The sequence below is a fragment of the Pecten maximus genome, chromosome 16 (genome assembly GCF_902652985.1).
Source record: "Pecten maximus chromosome 16, xPecMax1.1, whole genome shotgun sequence".
Taxonomy (NCBI): Eukaryota; Metazoa; Mollusca; class Bivalvia; order Pectinida; family Pectinidae; genus Pecten; species Pecten maximus.
This window is the reverse complement of record NC_047030.1, coordinates 16,488,415-16,506,999: the sequence shown is the minus strand read 5'-3', so window position 1 is coordinate 16,506,999 and position 18,585 is coordinate 16,488,415. Positions and strand designations below refer to the sequence as shown.

At 36.4% G+C, this 18,585-nt stretch overlaps 2 protein-coding genes across 7 annotated transcripts in view; one reads left to right on the top strand and one right to left on the bottom strand.

Annotated features, from left to right (window-relative positions):
• The window catches only part of LOC117344881 (lisH domain-containing protein ARMC9-like), a 44,756-nt gene extending 35,597 nt beyond the window's left edge, over nucleotides 1–9,159 (top strand). The window contains exons 23-25 of one of the 2 annotated variants that reach the window (XM_033907747.1): nucleotides 57–259; nucleotides 4,110–4,125; nucleotides 8,796–9,159. In XM_033907747.1, the coding sequence (XP_033763638.1) occupies nucleotides 57–259; nucleotides 4,110–4,117 (211 nt within the window). In that variant the 3' untranslated portion in view covers nucleotides 4,118–4,125; nucleotides 8,796–9,159. The remainder of the gene's footprint in view (nucleotides 1–56; nucleotides 260–4,109; nucleotides 4,126–8,795) is intronic. The other variant, XM_033907746.1, reaches the window with a different exon arrangement.
• A 3,625-nt stretch (nucleotides 9,160–12,784) lies between these two features.
• The window catches only part of LOC117344610 (centrosomal protein of 104 kDa-like), a 50,183-nt gene continuing 44,382 nt past the window's right edge, over nucleotides 12,785–18,585 (bottom strand). For all 5 annotated transcript variants that reach the window (XM_033907422.1, XM_033907424.1, XM_033907421.1 and 2 more), the window contains one exon: nucleotides 12,785–18,029. In XM_033907422.1, coding sequence (XP_033763313.1) covers nucleotides 17,971–18,029 — 59 coding nt within the window. In that variant the 3' untranslated portion in view covers nucleotides 12,785–17,970. The remainder of the gene's footprint in view (nucleotides 18,030–18,585) is intronic.

Here is an 18,585-nt window from a genome sequence, read left to right as displayed (position 1 = left end):
TTGATGTGTGAGCTGACCGTGTACAGTATGAGGAATAACCAGAGTGTGTGTTACAGGAGTGGTAAGGAATATAGCCAGGCCTTTGGTTCCCGTCCTAAAATACCACGAACCCCTGACGTTAGTGGTGGGGTTCCCAAGGTACCCAGGACACCTGACAGTTCTAAGCGTCCCACCAGTCGGGGATCTATCAGTAGCAGTGCCCCTCCCCCTCCACAGTTCTCTGAGTCTGGACCACGACCAAGCTCTGCTGGAAAGTCAGGTATGTGATAGAAATTAACAAACAGGGTTCCTTATGTCTGTGGTCTTTCAGACATGACTTTTGATGTCAAATGTCATTTAGATCTCTAGACAACACTTAAAATCTGGCAGAGATTTGACCTCACCACATGTTCACACAAGACTTATTCGGTGAATTTACAAAATATTTTGATGTAAACTATAAAACTACACTCGTTACACTTTTGATGTTGTTAAGCCAACCATTATCAGATGGTGGGCTATTCGAATCGCCCGACATCCATGGTCGGTCAGTAAACTTGTTTGTTTGCTGGGTATATTGCCCCAAGAACATTAACTAATAAAGATCATTCAATGTTGAGTGCCAAGATTTCTCTGGGATCTCATGTTCCTCTTGTGTCAACATCCATTGGTGTCGCATGTCCTGAAGTTATGGCTGTTTGATAGTTTTGTGTTTTGATTAGGGGTGACAGAATTGTTTAAAGTTGATATCTATGCTGATTGATGGTTGGGGATCTTTTTTTTTTTGTAATTTATATTTTTTATTCAATACAATGATACATGTACATGTTAAATAGAGCACTTTGTAACATCTTCACACAACATCTATGTACTTACACACATCTATATAACACCACTCGTACATCTGCTCATACATTGGTACAGCATACGCACACACACAAAGAAGAAATTTTGTATAATGATTATTACACAACTACATAACACTACTCGTACATCTGCTCATACATTGGTACATAAGCACACACATACATAGAAAATTCTGTACAATGATTATCACACACACTCCAATTATGCAGTGATTATTACCGGTATAGCAATACTCCGGGCATGCAAAGAGATCATTGTACGCAAAACACCAATATATACATTATGATTACACACCATACAATAGAACATACATATTCTTGTTGCATACCAATGGGACATACATATTTTTACGTACCAATATAACATACATAATCTTGTATACTAATAGAACATACATATTCTTACGTACCAATATAACATCCATAATCTTGTATACCAATAGAACCTACATATTCTTGCATACTAATAGAACATACATACAGTAAAACTCGTTTATAACGAACTCCAAGGGACCTTGAAATTGAATTCGTTATAAAAGTAGTTTGTTGTATAAATAAAACGAATGGGAATAAAAGTCGATAAAAAATTCGTTATACGTGTTAATCCTTTTGTAACTAGCAAATTTGTAAGACAAGTACTGTTAAAACAAACAAGTTAACAAACAGGTAAATTAACCTTTAATTACAGACAAAAATACGTTTTCACTTTTTCGTAAAAAAATCCAAAATGAACTTTTGCTGAAAACATGCATCAGTCCTTAGAATGATAAAAAATTGAACAGTGTGCATAGCACTAAAAATGTTATCCGGGACATTCGACTGTGCATTGACGAAACATCACAATCGTCCACGTTTTCGACTTGGTGAGGCCGATGAGGAATACTGAGTAATACTATCATCCTTGTGTTAAAGAAAAGTACTTAAAGTACTTGCAGGTATATCAAAGTCACCTGCGATGTCTTTCTTAGATTTTTTCCTTTCTTCTACAGCTGTCACTATCATAAATTCCGTCTCCAACGTTAAAGCCTTACGCTTTCTGGACGGCGAAGTCATATCTACACCTGACACGACACAGTCAAAGACATATATACAACCCAACACTGATTAGTACTCATTCAATTTATTTCATTATACATTTAAAACGTGTACATGTAAAAACTTACCTGTTATGTACTTGCGTATGTGAGCTTACCTATTACCTTGGGAAGCCCCGGCAAGCTGGCCGTGACCTTCTACGGCTGTGTAAACAAAGTCTATGGGTGATTGGCGGTTCGTTATGTGAGTGCTTATTTACCAAGACAGAGAGATGAAGGGACCCAAGAATTAGTTCGTTATGAACAAAATTCGTTATATAAATTTCGCTGTACGAGTGGTTACATTACTAATATTATATAGTGCTACAGTCGGGGATTAATATCTATTTCGTTATTCGTGAAAATTCGTCCTAACCGAGTTCGTTATATTCGAGTTTTACTGTATTCTCGCATACCAATATAGAACATACATATTCTTGCATATCAATATTAAACATACATATTCTTGCACACCAATATATATTATATGGTCTCACATACCAAAAGAATTATACATATTTTGGTGTACCAATATAAACTTACATATTCTCGCACACCAATTGGACACATACATATTCTCGCACATAAGGAATGATAATTATTTATACTTTTATTAAAGCCTATAGAAGTTTTATGCACATTGTATTTTGTGTTTAAATAGTTGGGGATCTTAACCTTACAGAAATGTTGATATGATGTTAGTTTATTGTTGATTTTTTTTGTTTTTGTTTTGTTTGTTTTTGTTTTCAAAAAGTTATAGACCAGGGAAAATTGCTTCAAAATTTTCTGGACTCATTCACCTTGCCGTTATTTTATAAGGACTTATACTAAGTATTTTATTATCATTATTCAATTAAAGACTACAAATACATGTGTTAAGACATGAGTTATGATGTTGAAGGTCAGTCAGACATTACTTGTGATGTCAGAAATCAGTCACACTTGCATAACTTCTGATCTCAAAGGTCAGTCAGACATGGCTTCTGATGTCAAAGTTCGGCCAGGCATCACTTTTGATCTCAAAGTTCATTTAGATACAACTTTGATATCAAAGTTCGTTCATGCATGACTTTTGATGTCTAAGGTCATTCAGACATGAATATGATGTCAAAGTTCGCTCAGGCATGACTTTGATGTCAGATCACTATAACTGCATGGTTTCTGATATCATCTTTTGTTTTGCCATGAGCTCTTGACATCATAAGTCATGAAGTCTGATTTAAAAATAATGTACTAGATAATCCAATTAACACTACAATTATAATGAAGTATTTCTCTGTTTTAGTGTCAATACAAATGGATGTTGTCATATTGACAAAACCGTGATTGAATAGATCTTAGTAGTCATTTTTTAGCTCACCTGGTCCGAAGGACCTGTGGGCTTATTCCATGGTGCGGCGTCCATCGTCCGTCGTTCATCCGTCGTCCTTCAATATTTTCTTTAAATTCCTATTATTCCTGAATGCTGAAAGGATTTTGATGAAATTTGATCTTGAGCATTATTGGGCAAACGTTGTATAAACAGAGGGTGCGGCTCCCCTGAGGCTGGAAGGGCAGGGCCTAATAGTGAAAATTGAGTTCAATCCTTTAAATCCTTACTGGTCCTGAATGCCTAAATGGATTTTGATGAAATTTGGTCTGAAGTATTATTGGGCAGAGAAGATCAAACGTTGTATGAAGGAAGGGTGTGGCTCCCCTGGGGCCAGAGTGGCGGGGCCCAATAGCGGAAATTAAGGTAAATCCTTTAAATCCCTACATGTCCTGAACACCTGAATGGATTTTGATGAAATTTTGTCTGGAGCATTACTTTAGAAACCTTTTACTTTTTCAAGAATGACAGAATTTGGTCCACCTGTAGTTTGAACCATTGTTGGGAGAGGCAGTTCAAAAGTAGGAAAATATTTGAAATATAGCTTACAGTATTTTGCCATAATTACTGAAATATCCAGGTGAGCAATACAGGGTCTCTTGTAATGTTAATGTTTAAAGCAGTTATCATTTTTTTAACACAAATTTTGTAGAGCTGAATATTTATTTACTTATTTATAAATTTATTTATATCTCAATGAAACATGATGCAGTTGAATAGTCTGAGTCACAGACAGACCTTGACTATTGTGATTTACAATACAATAACCCAGTGTTGTATTTTGAACTTTATTTGCATTTTTCTAACTGTTTGGTTTAACAGGGACATAAAAAATCTGGTAAGATAGTCTTACAGAGTTTTCTCCCTTACTAAATATTGTTTTCAACTAGTCCTTACAGAGTTTTCTCCCTTACTAAATATTGTGATCAATTTTAATGATTTATATTATTTTTTACCTTCCTTTAAGTGATGTAACCTTTAATATAATGAATACATAGACATGGTATTATACTTATTAAAGACTTCCATCATTTTAATTGTTTTTTTTTTAAACTTTAATAAGTAAAATCATATATGTACACGTGTATGTACAATATATATGTTTTTGGTGACCTTAACACTGACATTGATGTTTGGTATTTCCAGTCGTAACTGAAATAATTGTATTGTCAAATTGTCAGCACTTCCCATCACATTTCACTTGATCAACATAAATGTTTTCCTTGTTTGATGTTGTTGACAATGTTACTATAAGACAGAGGAGGATCCAGGTACAAAACATACAATAAATTAGGGAAATCTCTAAATCAGAATAGTGAAGATTAATTTCAATATATGTCTGAAGAATCATGTCAGGTATCACTTCTGATAAACACTGTGAACCCCGGGATCATGTAAACCCTTTAAAACCCTGTGAACCCCGGCCCGGAATCATGTAAATAGAGGTTACACAACGAGTGGTTGTTGGATATGGAATTTATTTCACACGAGTAAGTTATTTTTTAAAAGTTACAAAAGACACAAGCTTTAGCGAGTGTTTTTTGCAACTTTTAAAAAATAACTTACGAGTGTGAAATAAATTCCATATCCAACAATTTCGTGTCATGTGACCTGTTTCTACCACAATAATATCGGCTTGAATCAAAGGGAAACGTGGCCAAGTATAATTTCGCGTATGCAAATAAAGTATACCGGTGACGTCCGGGACCCGGTGATGTGACGTCATTAGATTATTGATGACGTCAATAACAATTGAAGCTTGGGTCAAAGTTCACCGTGTTAGCCAATCAAAATGCGTACAGAGTTTATACCACGTGTGGTATAAACAGATTGTTAATCAACAGCTGTCATGATTAACTGATGGTCTGAGAGTTGAATAACACAGGGTATTGTGGTAGAAACTCTTTTAAACCCTGTGAACTCCATGATCTTGTAATCCATGTGAACCCCTGAATCATGTTAACCTTTTTAAACCCTGTGAACCCCTGAATCATGTTAACCTTTTTAAACCATGTTAATCCTGTGAACTCCTAGATCATGTTAATTAACCCTTTTAAACCCTATGAACCTTTGGATCATTTAAACCCTTATAAACTCTGTGAACCCCCCAGATTGTGTAAACCCTGTGAACCCTTGGAACATGTAACCCCTTTTAAATCCTGTGAACTCCTAGATCATGTAAACCCTGTGAATCACTGGATCACGTTAACCCTTATAAACATTGTGAATCCTTTTATCATGTTAACCCTTATAAACCCTATGAACCGCTGAATCATTAAAACCCTATGGACCACTGGATAATTAAAACCCTATGAACCACTGGATCATTAAAACCCTATGAACCACTGGATAAATAAAACCCTGTGAACCTCTGGATCATTAAAACCCTATGGACCACTGGATAATTAAAACCCTGTGAACCACTGGATCATTAAAACCCTATGGACCACTTGATCATTAAAACCCTATGAACCACTGGATCATTAAAACCCTATGAACCACTGAATCATTAAAACCCTGTGAACCCCTGGATCATTAAAACCCTATGAACCACTGAATCATTAAAACCCTGTGAACCGCTGAATCATTAAAACCCTGTGAACCGCTAGATCATTAAAACCCTGTGAACCCCTGGATCATTAAAACCCTATGAACCACTGGATCATTAAAACCCTGTGAACCACTGGATAATTAAAACCCTGTGAACCTCTGGATCATTAAAACCCTATGAACCACTGGATAATTAAAACCCTATGAACCCCTGGATCATTAAAACCCTATGGACCACTGGATAATTAAAACCCTATGAACCACTGGATCATTAAAACCCTATGAACCACTGGATAATTAAAACCCTGTGGACCTCTGGATCATTAAAACCCAATGAACCACTGGATAATTAAAACCCTGTGGACCCCTTGATCAATAAAACCCTGTGAACCCCTGGATCATTAAAACCCTATGGACCACTGGATAATTAAAACCCTATGAACCCCTGGATCATTAAAACCCTATGGACCACTGGATAATTAAAACCCTATGAACCACTGGATCATTAAAACCCTATGTACTTCTGGACCATTAAAACCCTATGAACCACTGGATCATTAAAACCCTATGGACCACTGGATCATTAAAACCCTATGGACCACTGGATAATTAAAACCCTATGAACCCCTGGATCATTAAAACCCTATGGACCACTGGATAATTAAAACCCTATGAACCACTGGATCACTAAAACCCTATGTACTTCTGGATCATTAAAACCCTATGAACCACTGGATCATTAAAACCCTATGGACCACTGAATCATTAAAACCCTGTGAACCCCTGGATAATTAAAACCCTATGAACCACTGGGTCATTAAAACCCTGTGAACCCCTGGATCATTAAAACCCTATGAACCACTGGATAATTAAAACCCTATGAACCGCTGAATCATTAAAACCCTATGAACCCTGGATCATTAAGACCCTATGAACCGCTGAATCATTAAAACCCTATGGACCACTAGATCATTAAAACCCTGTGAACCCCTGGATCATTAAAACCCTATGAACCACTGGATCATTAAAACCCTATGAACCACTGGATCATTAAAACCCTGTGAACCCCTGGATCATTAAAACCCTATGAACCACTGGATCATTAAAACCCTGTGAACCACTGGATAATTAAAACCCTGTGAACCTCTGGATCATTAAAACCCTATGAACCACTGGATAATTAAAACCCTATGAACCCCTGGATCATTAAAACCCTATGGACCACTGGATAATTAAAACCCTATGAACCACTGGATCATTAAAACCCTATGAACCGCTGAATCATTAAAACCCTATGAACTCTGGATCATTAAAACCCAATGAACCACTGGATAATTAAAACCCTGTGGACCCCTTGATCAATAAAACCCTGTGAACCCCTGGATCATTAAAACCCTATGGACCACTGGATAATTAAAACCCTATGAACCCCTGGATCATTAAAACCCTATGGACCACTGGATAATTAAAACCCTATGAACCACTGGATCATTAAAACCCTATGTACTTCTGGACCATTAAAACCCTATGAACCACTGGATCATTAAAACCCTATGGACCACTGGATCATTAAAACCCTATGGACCACTGGATAATTAAAACCCTATGAACCCCTGGATCATTAAAACCCTATGGACCACTGGATCATTAAAACCCTATGGACCACTGGATAATTAAAACCCTATGAACCCCTGGATCATTAAAACCCTATGGACCACTGGATAATTAAAACCCTATGAACCACTGGATCACTAAAACCCTATGTACTTCTGGATCATTAAAACCCTATGAACCACTGGATCATTAAAACCCTATGGACCACTGGATCATTAAAACCCTGTGAACCCCTGGATAATTAAAACCCTATGAACCACTGGGTCATTAAAACCCTGTGAACCCCTGGATCATTAAAACTCTATGAACCACTGGATAATTAAAACCCTATGAACCGCTGAATCATTAAAACCCTATGAACCCTGGATCATTAAGACCCTATGAACCGCTGAATCATTAAAACCCTATGGACCACTAGATTATTAAAACCCTGTGAACCCCTGGATCATTAAAACCCTATGAACCACTGGATCATTAAAACCCTATGAACCACTGGATCATTAAAACCCTGTGAACCCCTGGATCATTAAAACCCTATGGACCACTGAATCATTAAAACCCTATGAACCACTGGATCATTATAACCCTGTGAACCCCTGGATCATTAAAACCCCATGAATTGCTGGATCCCCCACTGTTAGTTGTTGATGCATGCAAAAGGCATTGTGTGATGTTTCATGTAATTTCTACATGCTTGTGGTACAAAATTATGATATTCGTTGTTTTGGGTTCAATACATATATTTACTAATCTAATGTATCATATTTTCCCATAATATTTGATATTTAGCTTTTAAATTGGTAATGCATTTCTGATTTTCTTTGGAGATGGTTTAGTGGTTTTAACTCACTTTTTTTGCGATATAAAACCCTGGTTGAATACTAGCTTTTAACAGAGCTTTCTGCTGGCTTAGCTACAGAGGATAATTCTTTAGCTCAATCAGTAGAATGTCAGACTGAACCAAGAGGTTGTGTGATCTACCTCTTAGTTGAGTCATTAAACAAATATATTGTACTTAATTACACTACATGATATTACAACGTTTTCCATTTCTCAGTGTAATTTTAATCTACTGAAAACACTTAACTTCCTAAAAAAAGTTACTAGTGTCAATGCAATCAAGTCTCCCATGAGAGAGAAGGCCAGATTGTCTCTTGATGATACACTGTTAATCAGAGGTGTTTATATTACATTTGGGTGGATCATCAATAAAGGTTAAAGGTCACACTGGACCAATTTTGAAATTAAATGTTTGTGTAACATTGATCTCTAAATGTATCTCGTCTATTTCTGTTCACCATAGAACTGATGGTCATTCAAGTAATTGTGAAATGTTCATTTCAGCGTCTGGATCACGAAGAGGGTCAGCTAAGAGCAGTGCCAGTCCTCGTCCAGACCCCAGTGGTGCCTCCTAGTACAACATATCGTTTTATCATCAATAGCTGTTGTGATAGACATTCCTGTTGTCATGTGAACAGAACCAGAGTGAGAAGTGTTACCTATGGGTGTGAATCTGGTTGAATTAATTAAGATGATTTATTTCTTTTGGTCATTTTCATTATTACTGCAATGCATCACTTTTGTTGTGGTACATTTTAATCCGTGTGTAAGTTGTACATGTTCCTGTGACATGTATAAATACAAAATGTGTATGATTAAGGAGTTGTTAATGAAAATCAGTTATTAGATGATACTGAATTGTTGTCGAGAAAAGAGTTGCCATATTGTAAGAAGATGTACTGTTTTGTACGGTAGAGAGTGGACAAAAATGAGAATGGACAGTTCGCAGAGTCCATAAGCTGAAAAAATGATGCAAAACAGCCATGTTTAGCTCCCCACGACAAAGAGCTATGTAGCTATATACCCCCAGGGCTGACATCAGCATCCATAGACAGCTATGTTAAAGTTTTAATAAAACTGTTGTATCAATACTAATGAGGATACAGCTTAGGTATTTGATATGTGTTTCTTGTGACAAGACCTTTTCATTGGTACTACATAATTATGCTGACCATGACCTTTTACCTGAAAAACTTTCCAAAAAAATATTCCAAATTTCGGTCCACTCAGTGAGCCATGTTTTCTTCTGACAACGCTTGTGTAGATCAGAGTATACATTAATGTGTGAATGTATGTGCCTGCTGTGGTCATCCTGACAACAGTGATATCTGGTCATCCTGACAACAGTGATATCTGTGGTCATCCTGACAACAGGGATAGCGCTAGCTGTGGTCATCCTGACAACAGTGATATCTGGTCATCCTGACAACAGTGATATCTGGTCATCCTGACAACAGTGATATCTGGTCATCCTGACAACAGTGATATCTGGTCATCCTGACAACAGTGATATCTGTGGTCATCCTGACAACAGTGATTTCTGGTCATCCTGACAACAGTGATATCTGGTCATCCTGACAACAGTGATATCTGGTCATCCTGACAACAGTGATATCTGTGATCATCCTGACAACAGTGATATCTGTGATCATCCTGACAACAGTGATATCTGGTCATGATGACAACAGTGATATCTGTGGTCGTCATGATAACAGTGATACAAGTGTAACCATGGTGATTGTGATGTAATACTCAAAGTTGGGTTAAAAATGGTTGTTAATGAATGTAATGTTATTTTTGTCTCATTATTTTTATATACACATTTCAGTGTTAGTTCAGGTTATATGTATTACATGATTATACATGTCTAGTTATCTATATTTATAACATTAACATCATTATGATGATATAAATACGAGGTTATTTCATGAGTTGATCTGATTATTCTTTCTATATTTATAACATTATTGTCACTATCATAATATGAATATCACTTTGTGAGTCTGATTGTTTATCCCTGTTTTTGGTGGATTAAATTAAGTGCTAATTTTATATACGCACAAAAGTTTAAGTGAAGATTGATCTGAGTCAGCAGTCATTCACTTTGTTATGCTGTACATGTATGACAGTTGGAGATCTCCTAACATATAGCTATTAATATGAAAACCATTTTCCCCAATAGTTCTGCCTCTCATTGGAAAAACAAAAGACTTCTTAAAAAGTTGTCCATGTTTTATCTTTTACTCAATTTTCAGGTTTAATTTATAATTTAAGACAATTACTTGTTCCAAAATAATAGATTTTATGTCTAATGAAAACTTTGTTTCTCTGCTTACACCCATGCAATCTGCTTTGTGACAAAGATTGTAGACATTGCCTTTTACACCTGAGGATGGAAATTGGCTTCTAAATATTGACATATCAATATAACCGCCCTTGTTTTATTGTTGGTGACAGGAGAGTACAATCTCTGCCCCAGCCAATTACCCAGCATGGTGTAATGTTGAATTTCATACTTTGCAATTACAAATAATTAGGTTGAAATGTTGGGATTTTGTTTACAGTTCAATACTGAAATATTTTAGTTTGAGAATGATGTAATTTCCACTTGATCTCTAGTCAAAGACATTGTGAGCGAGTTTGGTCAGAAAGTGTAGTGATTAAAGTCTTGTTCTAGAAGGAGCAAACTTTGGTGTTTTGTAATCCACATGTGTATCATCTGTACATGCATCACCATTTGGGAGCTTTATAGACATTTATCTGCGTGATTATGACAACACACGAGATGGAATACAGTGTGACTATAAATATTTGATGATCGAAACTCGCCTTATAATGAGCTTGTATCAGGGGAGGTAACCAGTGCTTTAACATTGTTTCTTAACTATTTACATGTCTTGTATATTTTGTGAGATTTGAATATCTCCATTGTTGAGGAGGATAAAACATCGTAAACCTAGTGAATATCTCCATTGTTGATGATAAAACATTGTAAACCTAGTGAATATCTCCATTGTTGATGATAAAACATCGTAAACCTAGTGAATATCTCCATTGTTGAGGAGGATAAAACATCGTAAACCTAGTGAATATCTCCATTGTTGATGATAAAACATTGTAAACCTAGTGAATATCTCCATTGTTGAGGAGGATAAAACATTGTAAACCTAGTGAATATCTCCATTGTTGAGGAGGATAAAACATCGTAAACCTAGTGAATATCTCCATTGTTGATGATAAAACATCGTAAACCTAGTGAAAGAAAACATGTTTCAAGGTGCCAAGGTCAATAACGATATTTAAATAAAATCTTTGTTAACTTTCTAGTGACTTCATTATCTTATGCATTTTAATAAAACTTCAAATATTGGTGCTGAAGTATAAGAATACCTTGAACGATTTGGCCTAGCAGCTTATTGCAATATATTTCAGTTGGTATTCTTGGTCTGTGAGGAGATTTGTATCGCTTGTAATAACTCATCTGCATGATCATAATTAAATGAAGCTGGGTTGAACATTCATCCAGTTGGTTCACAGAACTTAATTGATATTAGAATGATTGAAGCATATACTTCAGTATAAAATTTCATCACACGACTTTGGATCAAGTACATGTATCACCATAAAATCAAATCACAGGAAATTTCTAGATGGTGGTAGCCATTGACCGTGTCAGTTTATACATGTAATAAAAAGAAATAACATTGTTCATCCATGAAAGCCTTCTGCTTTGATCTCATCAACTGATTTTGAGTTCTATCTGCTAACTTACCACTGAGTAAGTGACCATCAGATGGTTGGGAGTTAACGTTAAATTCTGTTGTCACTGGCTGCAGTGTTGTTGTTATTGATGTTACTATCCCAGCATTCCCTGTCCAGACATTTTGCCAGTAGTTTTTTTGTAGTCTGATAACATTCCGTCTAATTGATAATTTATTTATATTTAATAAAACAAGTCCACATTTGCTTCTTGTTGGTGTTGTTCTTTACCTCACAGAAAGGCTGGTTTTGTTACAATAAAGCATACTCTCTTTATATGGTTACCCATGTCGGTCTCGTCCGGTTCTGAACCCGACATCAGAATAAAAATGATTTAGAGTTACACCATATTATTGGTCAACTTTTACCCTTGCATGATGCATTTTTGCATAGGAGATGGGGCATTCATGTCAATTTACAGTTGAAAGAATGAGGAAGGGTTTTGGCTTCTGAATAAATATACATGTATATGAAAAATGTCAAAATTCAAAATATGGCAGATGATAGCCATCTTCAATACAGCTTGAGCTTACAATCAGGTTCAGAATAGTGGTAATGTAAGTTGTTGATGGACAAGCAAATTTTGAAAACCCCACCATCAGAATTTGTGGGATGAACTTAGTATAAGAAATACATTAACACACGATCTATAAACCCCACCATCAGATAGCGGGATGAAACGTTTATTACAAATCTATACACATATTGAAGAAATAAAAAACCAAACAACAGTATTAAATAATGGTATCAATAATTTATTGGTGTTATATCTCACAAGTGTTGGGAGGGAATGATATCTGAGCTGTGTTAAACAACCATCTCACAGAACTTTTAACAAAGATCACCAGATCTAGTGGGAAATCAAATTTACCAGTACTCCACATTTCCGACACTGCATACATACTTTATTAAGCAATTGGAATGTATCTAGTAAATCACATTGAGTACAATACATCTGTAATGTATATGAAAATAAAAAAGTATAATTATATTAAATAGTTATGAAAACAATATATTCCAACTTTATATTTGAAGAATGTTTATGATAAATGATGAAAAGGGAATGTGGTACACTATTTTATTTCAGGAACAAATTATCTACTATACATATACATATATTTATCTGCTAATAATTTCATTTTGCTGCAATTTTCATGATAGCACTATAATCTTAACATCCTGCCTCATTGTTAAGTGAGACCCTGGTAATATGCTTTAGAGGACATTAGACCAGGAATGTCCGTACTGACATGCAGAAACTGGGCTTCAGACAGTTACCAGCATGAAGGATTAAAACCTACTAAATCCCTTCTTTTTAAAAATGAAAGTAACCAGGGAAAAACTAGAATCCGAGCTTTGGTACTCTAAATATATATTGGCTTTAACTGTTGAGGAGCTTACTCTCAATATATAGGGGCCTCAACTGTGGAGGAGCTTACTCTCAACATATAGGGGCTTCAACTGTGGAGGAGCTTACTCTCAACATATAGGGGCCTCAACTGTGGAGGAGCTTACTCTCAACATATAGGGGCCTCAACTGTGGAGGAGCTTACTCAACATATAGGGGCCTCAACTGTGGAGGAGCTTACTCAACATATAGGGGCCTCAACTGTGGAGGAGCTTACTCAACATATAGGGGCTTCAACTGTGGAGGAGCTTACTCTCAACATATAGGGGCCTCAACTGTGGAGGAGCTTACTCTCAACATATAGGGGCCTCAACTGTGGAGGAGCTTACTCAACATATAGGGGCCTCAACTGTGGAGGAGCTTACTCAACATATAGGGGCCTCAACTGTGGAGGAGCTTACTCTCAACATATAGGGGTCTCAACTGTGGAGGAGCTTACTCTCAACATATAGGGGCCTCAACTGTGGAGGAGCTTACTCTCAACATATAGGGGCCTCAACTGTGGAGGAGCTTACTCTAAACATATAGGGGTCTCAACTGTGGAGGAGCTTACTCTCAACATATAGGGGCCTCAACTGTGGAGGAGCTTACTCTCAACATATAGGGGCCTCAACTGTGGAGGAGCTTACTCTCAACATATAGGGGCCTCAACTGTGGAGGAGCTTACTCTCAACATATAGGGGCCGCAACTGTGGAGGAGCTTACTCTCAACATATAGGGGCCTCAACTGTGGAGGAGCTTACTCTCAATATATAGGGGCCTCAACTGTGGAGGAGCTTACTCTCAATATATAGGGGCCGCAACTGTGGAGGAGCTTACTCTCAATATATAGGGGCTTCAACTGTGGAGGAGCTTACTCTCAACATATAGGGGCCTCAACTGTGGAGGAGCTAATTACTGATGAATACTGATGATGGAAAACTGTCATTGTTTTACCTCTAGCACCACAAACTTATAGTTTTCTGTATAAGTTTTGTCCATTTTACCGACTTGTAGTACTATTGTCTAGATAATTATTATAATGAAGACTTATATCAAATTAAATCTGTGGATGGCCATTGGACTGAATCTGATAAAGACATCCGACTCCAGCTTGAATTGTGACCTACCATTACTATGTGGTACACTTGTGCATATTTCATTTGTCATTGAGTGTTTTTCCAAGTGCATAAGGTAACAATATTGACATCAGAACATTACTAATATGTTTACATGGACGATCATAATATATCATTCACTTAATTTTTAAAGGTATCATAACTCTCTGCAATTCAGTAGTTTTTTGCAGTATGAATCTTGTCCTGCCTTCCAGCTGTTGTTCCAGCTATACAAGCATTTCCACTCCCTGCCTATTGGTCAGAGTTAGCCAGACAAGTATAGCACCAAGAATGTCATGTGACTTCTCTGAAAATGAGGCCGTTCATTTTACTGTTACTGTGGACATACATCAGACAGGTGATGACATCCAGGTATTGGGTATGTTATCTTGTTTACTCCCAAATATAGGCAAACTTGATATCTGATTTGTGAAACAGAGTTTTCTCTTTTGATTTGATAAAAACTTGTTTCATAAAAAAATATACCCTTGTATTCTATTCATTTCAATTACAAAACAGAGTATATCTTCCCTCTAAACGATTTACTGACTTTTGTTTCTATCTCCTTATCCTGCTAGACATTTCATTCCTATAACACTGGAAGAAAAACAGTTACCATGGACAGAAACAGTTACTATGGACAGAAACAGTTACCATGGACAGAAACAGTTATTATGGACAGAAACAGTTACTATGGACAGAAATAGTTACCATGGACAGAAACAGTTACCATGGACAGAAACAGTTACCATGGACAGAAACAGTTACTATGGACAGAAACAGTTACCATGGACAGAAACAGTTACCATGGACAGAAACAGTTACCATGGACAGAAACAGTTACCATGGACAGAAACAGTTACTATGGACAGAAACAGTTACCATGGACAGGACTACACATAACATTGTAGAGATCTATAACACATGTATAACATATGAGATATGCCAGTAGGCTATTTGGAACTAAATTAAAAATTTCTACGAATCAAGAGAATAATATGGACGGATGAGGCAAGATGGCTACGTTAAATCTAGTCACATAGGCGTACTTTGTTTAGAGTAAATTGTATCTGATTAAGAAAGCTGTTCCGCTGCTCTAGCAGCATATGTTGTGAATCTGTGGTGTTTCTATATGCTCTCTGTGTCTTACGAGTACCAAATCCTACACATTATAACTTGTATTACAAAGACCATTCCATGTACTTCCTGGACACTAAAGTTCCTATTAATAACACATGTTGTGTATATAACTTACGTGATTTCTTATCTCCAGGTACATGACTTGTATACCATAAACATACACAAATTGTAAACAAAATTCAAACTATCAAAAGCAATTACATCTAACATAAATACTTTTTTTTTTTTGTATATATCAAATTACATACCGGTAATTAAAACAAAATGTTTTAAAATAAAGTCATTCCTCAATAAGACTGATGCTTTTTAAATATCCTACTGCTATATTGACGTTGGACAGTTTCAAGAATGTTGTGTACTGTGTGATTTACAAAATAATGTCTTCAATGTACAATGATAACAAACTGGGCCATTGCCATACTGTACATGTCAGCTAGGTACATACCAGGTACACATACAGTACATCTGGTCAATATTTCAAGCTACAGTGTATTGCATATCTTTTGTAGAATTTGCTATAAAACTAATAATAAAAAAAAAAGTGATATTGACTCGTTATACAGTTTTTTTTCTAGCATGTGTTTTTTCTCTAAAAACTACTTACAGTAAATGCATGGTAAAATGTTATTTGGTTGCTGTAACAGTGCATATAACACTGATATACATGTACTCCATCTCTGAATCATAACACTGGTGTCTGAATCATGAATGCTTTCAAACTGTACAATAGGCCATGAAAATCAAAAACAGACACATATCAGACCTTTGGTCCAACATTAGAATCAAACTTGTCTATAAAGTTCACTAAAGTGGCAGGGAAAGTGGCCTTTCTAATCAGGTCGCCAATATATAGAGGTTCATATGCCTTATAAGACAGGTGACCTTTATAGACAGGTTCATATGCAAATATATAAAGAATTGTGGTACATTTGGATCTAAAACAGGTGTTTTTTATAGACAGTGGCCTTTTTAGACAGGTTCATATGCAAATGTACAAAGAATTGTGTTTCATTACGATCTAAAACAGGTGACCTTTATAAACAGGTCCATATGCAAATGTACAAAGCAAAGAATTGTGTTACATTAGGATCTAGTTTATATAGACAGGTGGCCTTTAAGGTGGAATAGAAAATCTCAAGTCCAGCTGATACAACACATTAACACCAAACACAGGGTGTAATATTCCTCAGGCTACATAGCTATCGGACCTGTAGATAAACTGACCACGCAGTTTATACTGAGTATTGACTTCAGAACAAATACAAACAATCTAAGGAACACAGTGAACATATGAAAGAATATTTAATGTTCGTCACACAAAGATGTTTTTGATGCTGAATGTTCGTCTCTGTAACGAGGGTAAATTGATGACAACAAGTATCCAGAGACAGTTAACCACACCTATCAATGTCACTGAACTTAGCACGAGATGAGAACAGATTTACTGGCAAACTGTTAATATTTGTTACAAGTTTCCCTGTACACTCGCCCACTTAAACGTAAAAATAAGACAATATCCCACCCAGTCCCAGTTTCAACTCTATACAACTGTATACAAATTATCACAGAACATTAAAGCATTTGAGATAAAAACAGACTAGTAGGCTTACAAATTCACTTAATACAAAGTACAAAATGTAGATGAGATCGGAAAGATAAATAATTCAAACTTTCAGATCTATAACCCAACATTTTTTAAATGACTACATGGGCTTGTGTACACGTTCAGATCTACATCTGGATCATAACGACTACTGGGGCTTGTGTACCTTGTACATAATGAATCCTCACACCTAGACGTCTACAGATCAACATAAAATCCAAACATAGTCCATACAAAGAAAAAAAAAGATATGAAATTTCTAATTTGTATTTGTATTTCATTTTTCTCCCTGCCACTATTCATACAAATCCTCATTTGAATGCCCTCCTTGCAGTAAACAGAGATTTTCTGGTGGTCCCTGTGTGACTATGTCTGTTTGTTTCACTATGTCCTTGTCATTAGAGATCCACCTGAGATTCTGCTGATGTTCCTGTACGTAAAATTCCCAGTGTTACACTATCAGTGATCCCCCAGGATGATTCCTGCACCTCCTCTAAGTGGAGTCTACCGTTCCTCTGACAGAGGAGTCTACCGTTCCTCTGACAGAGGAGTCTACCGTTCCTCTGACAGGAGAGTCTACCGTTCCTCTGACAGAGGAGTCTACCGTTCCTCTGACAGGAGAGTCTACCGTTCCTCTGACAGAGGAGTCCACCATTCCCTTGTCAGCAAAATTTACCGTTTCCTGCCCCTTCCAACTCCTCCTTTCACTCCAGGTCGACCTTTTGATTGACCTGCATTAAACAAAATAGCACATTATTTTGCAATTTCTATTTGAGTTATTGTTAAATCATCAATTCTTTATGATTAATAAATGCTTTACAAATGATACTAAATATACATTTACTTTTTAATATTAAAATGCCTTTAATACAGAAATACCTTAGAATGATTATAAAAAAAACCTTTATATCCAGAACTATGAAACTGATGAAATGTAAGTTAATGTTATTGTACTGCTCTTAATGGCCCACCAACACAGGAAAAGGTCATTATTTGTTGGTGTAATCAGATGAAGGACATTGAGATAATATCTCTATCAACCCTAAGGTGCATTTCTCTGTCAACCCCTAGGGTGTGATATCTCTGTCAACCCTGAGGGTGCGAGATCTCTATCAACCCTAAGGTGTGATTTCTTTGTCAACCCCTAGGGTGCAATTTCTCTATCAACCCTAAGGTGTAATTTCTTTGTCAACCCCTAGGGTGTGAATATCATCTCTGTCCAACCCCTCGAGGGTGTTAATATCTATCTATCTGTCAACCCTGAGGGTGCGAGATCTCTGTCAACCC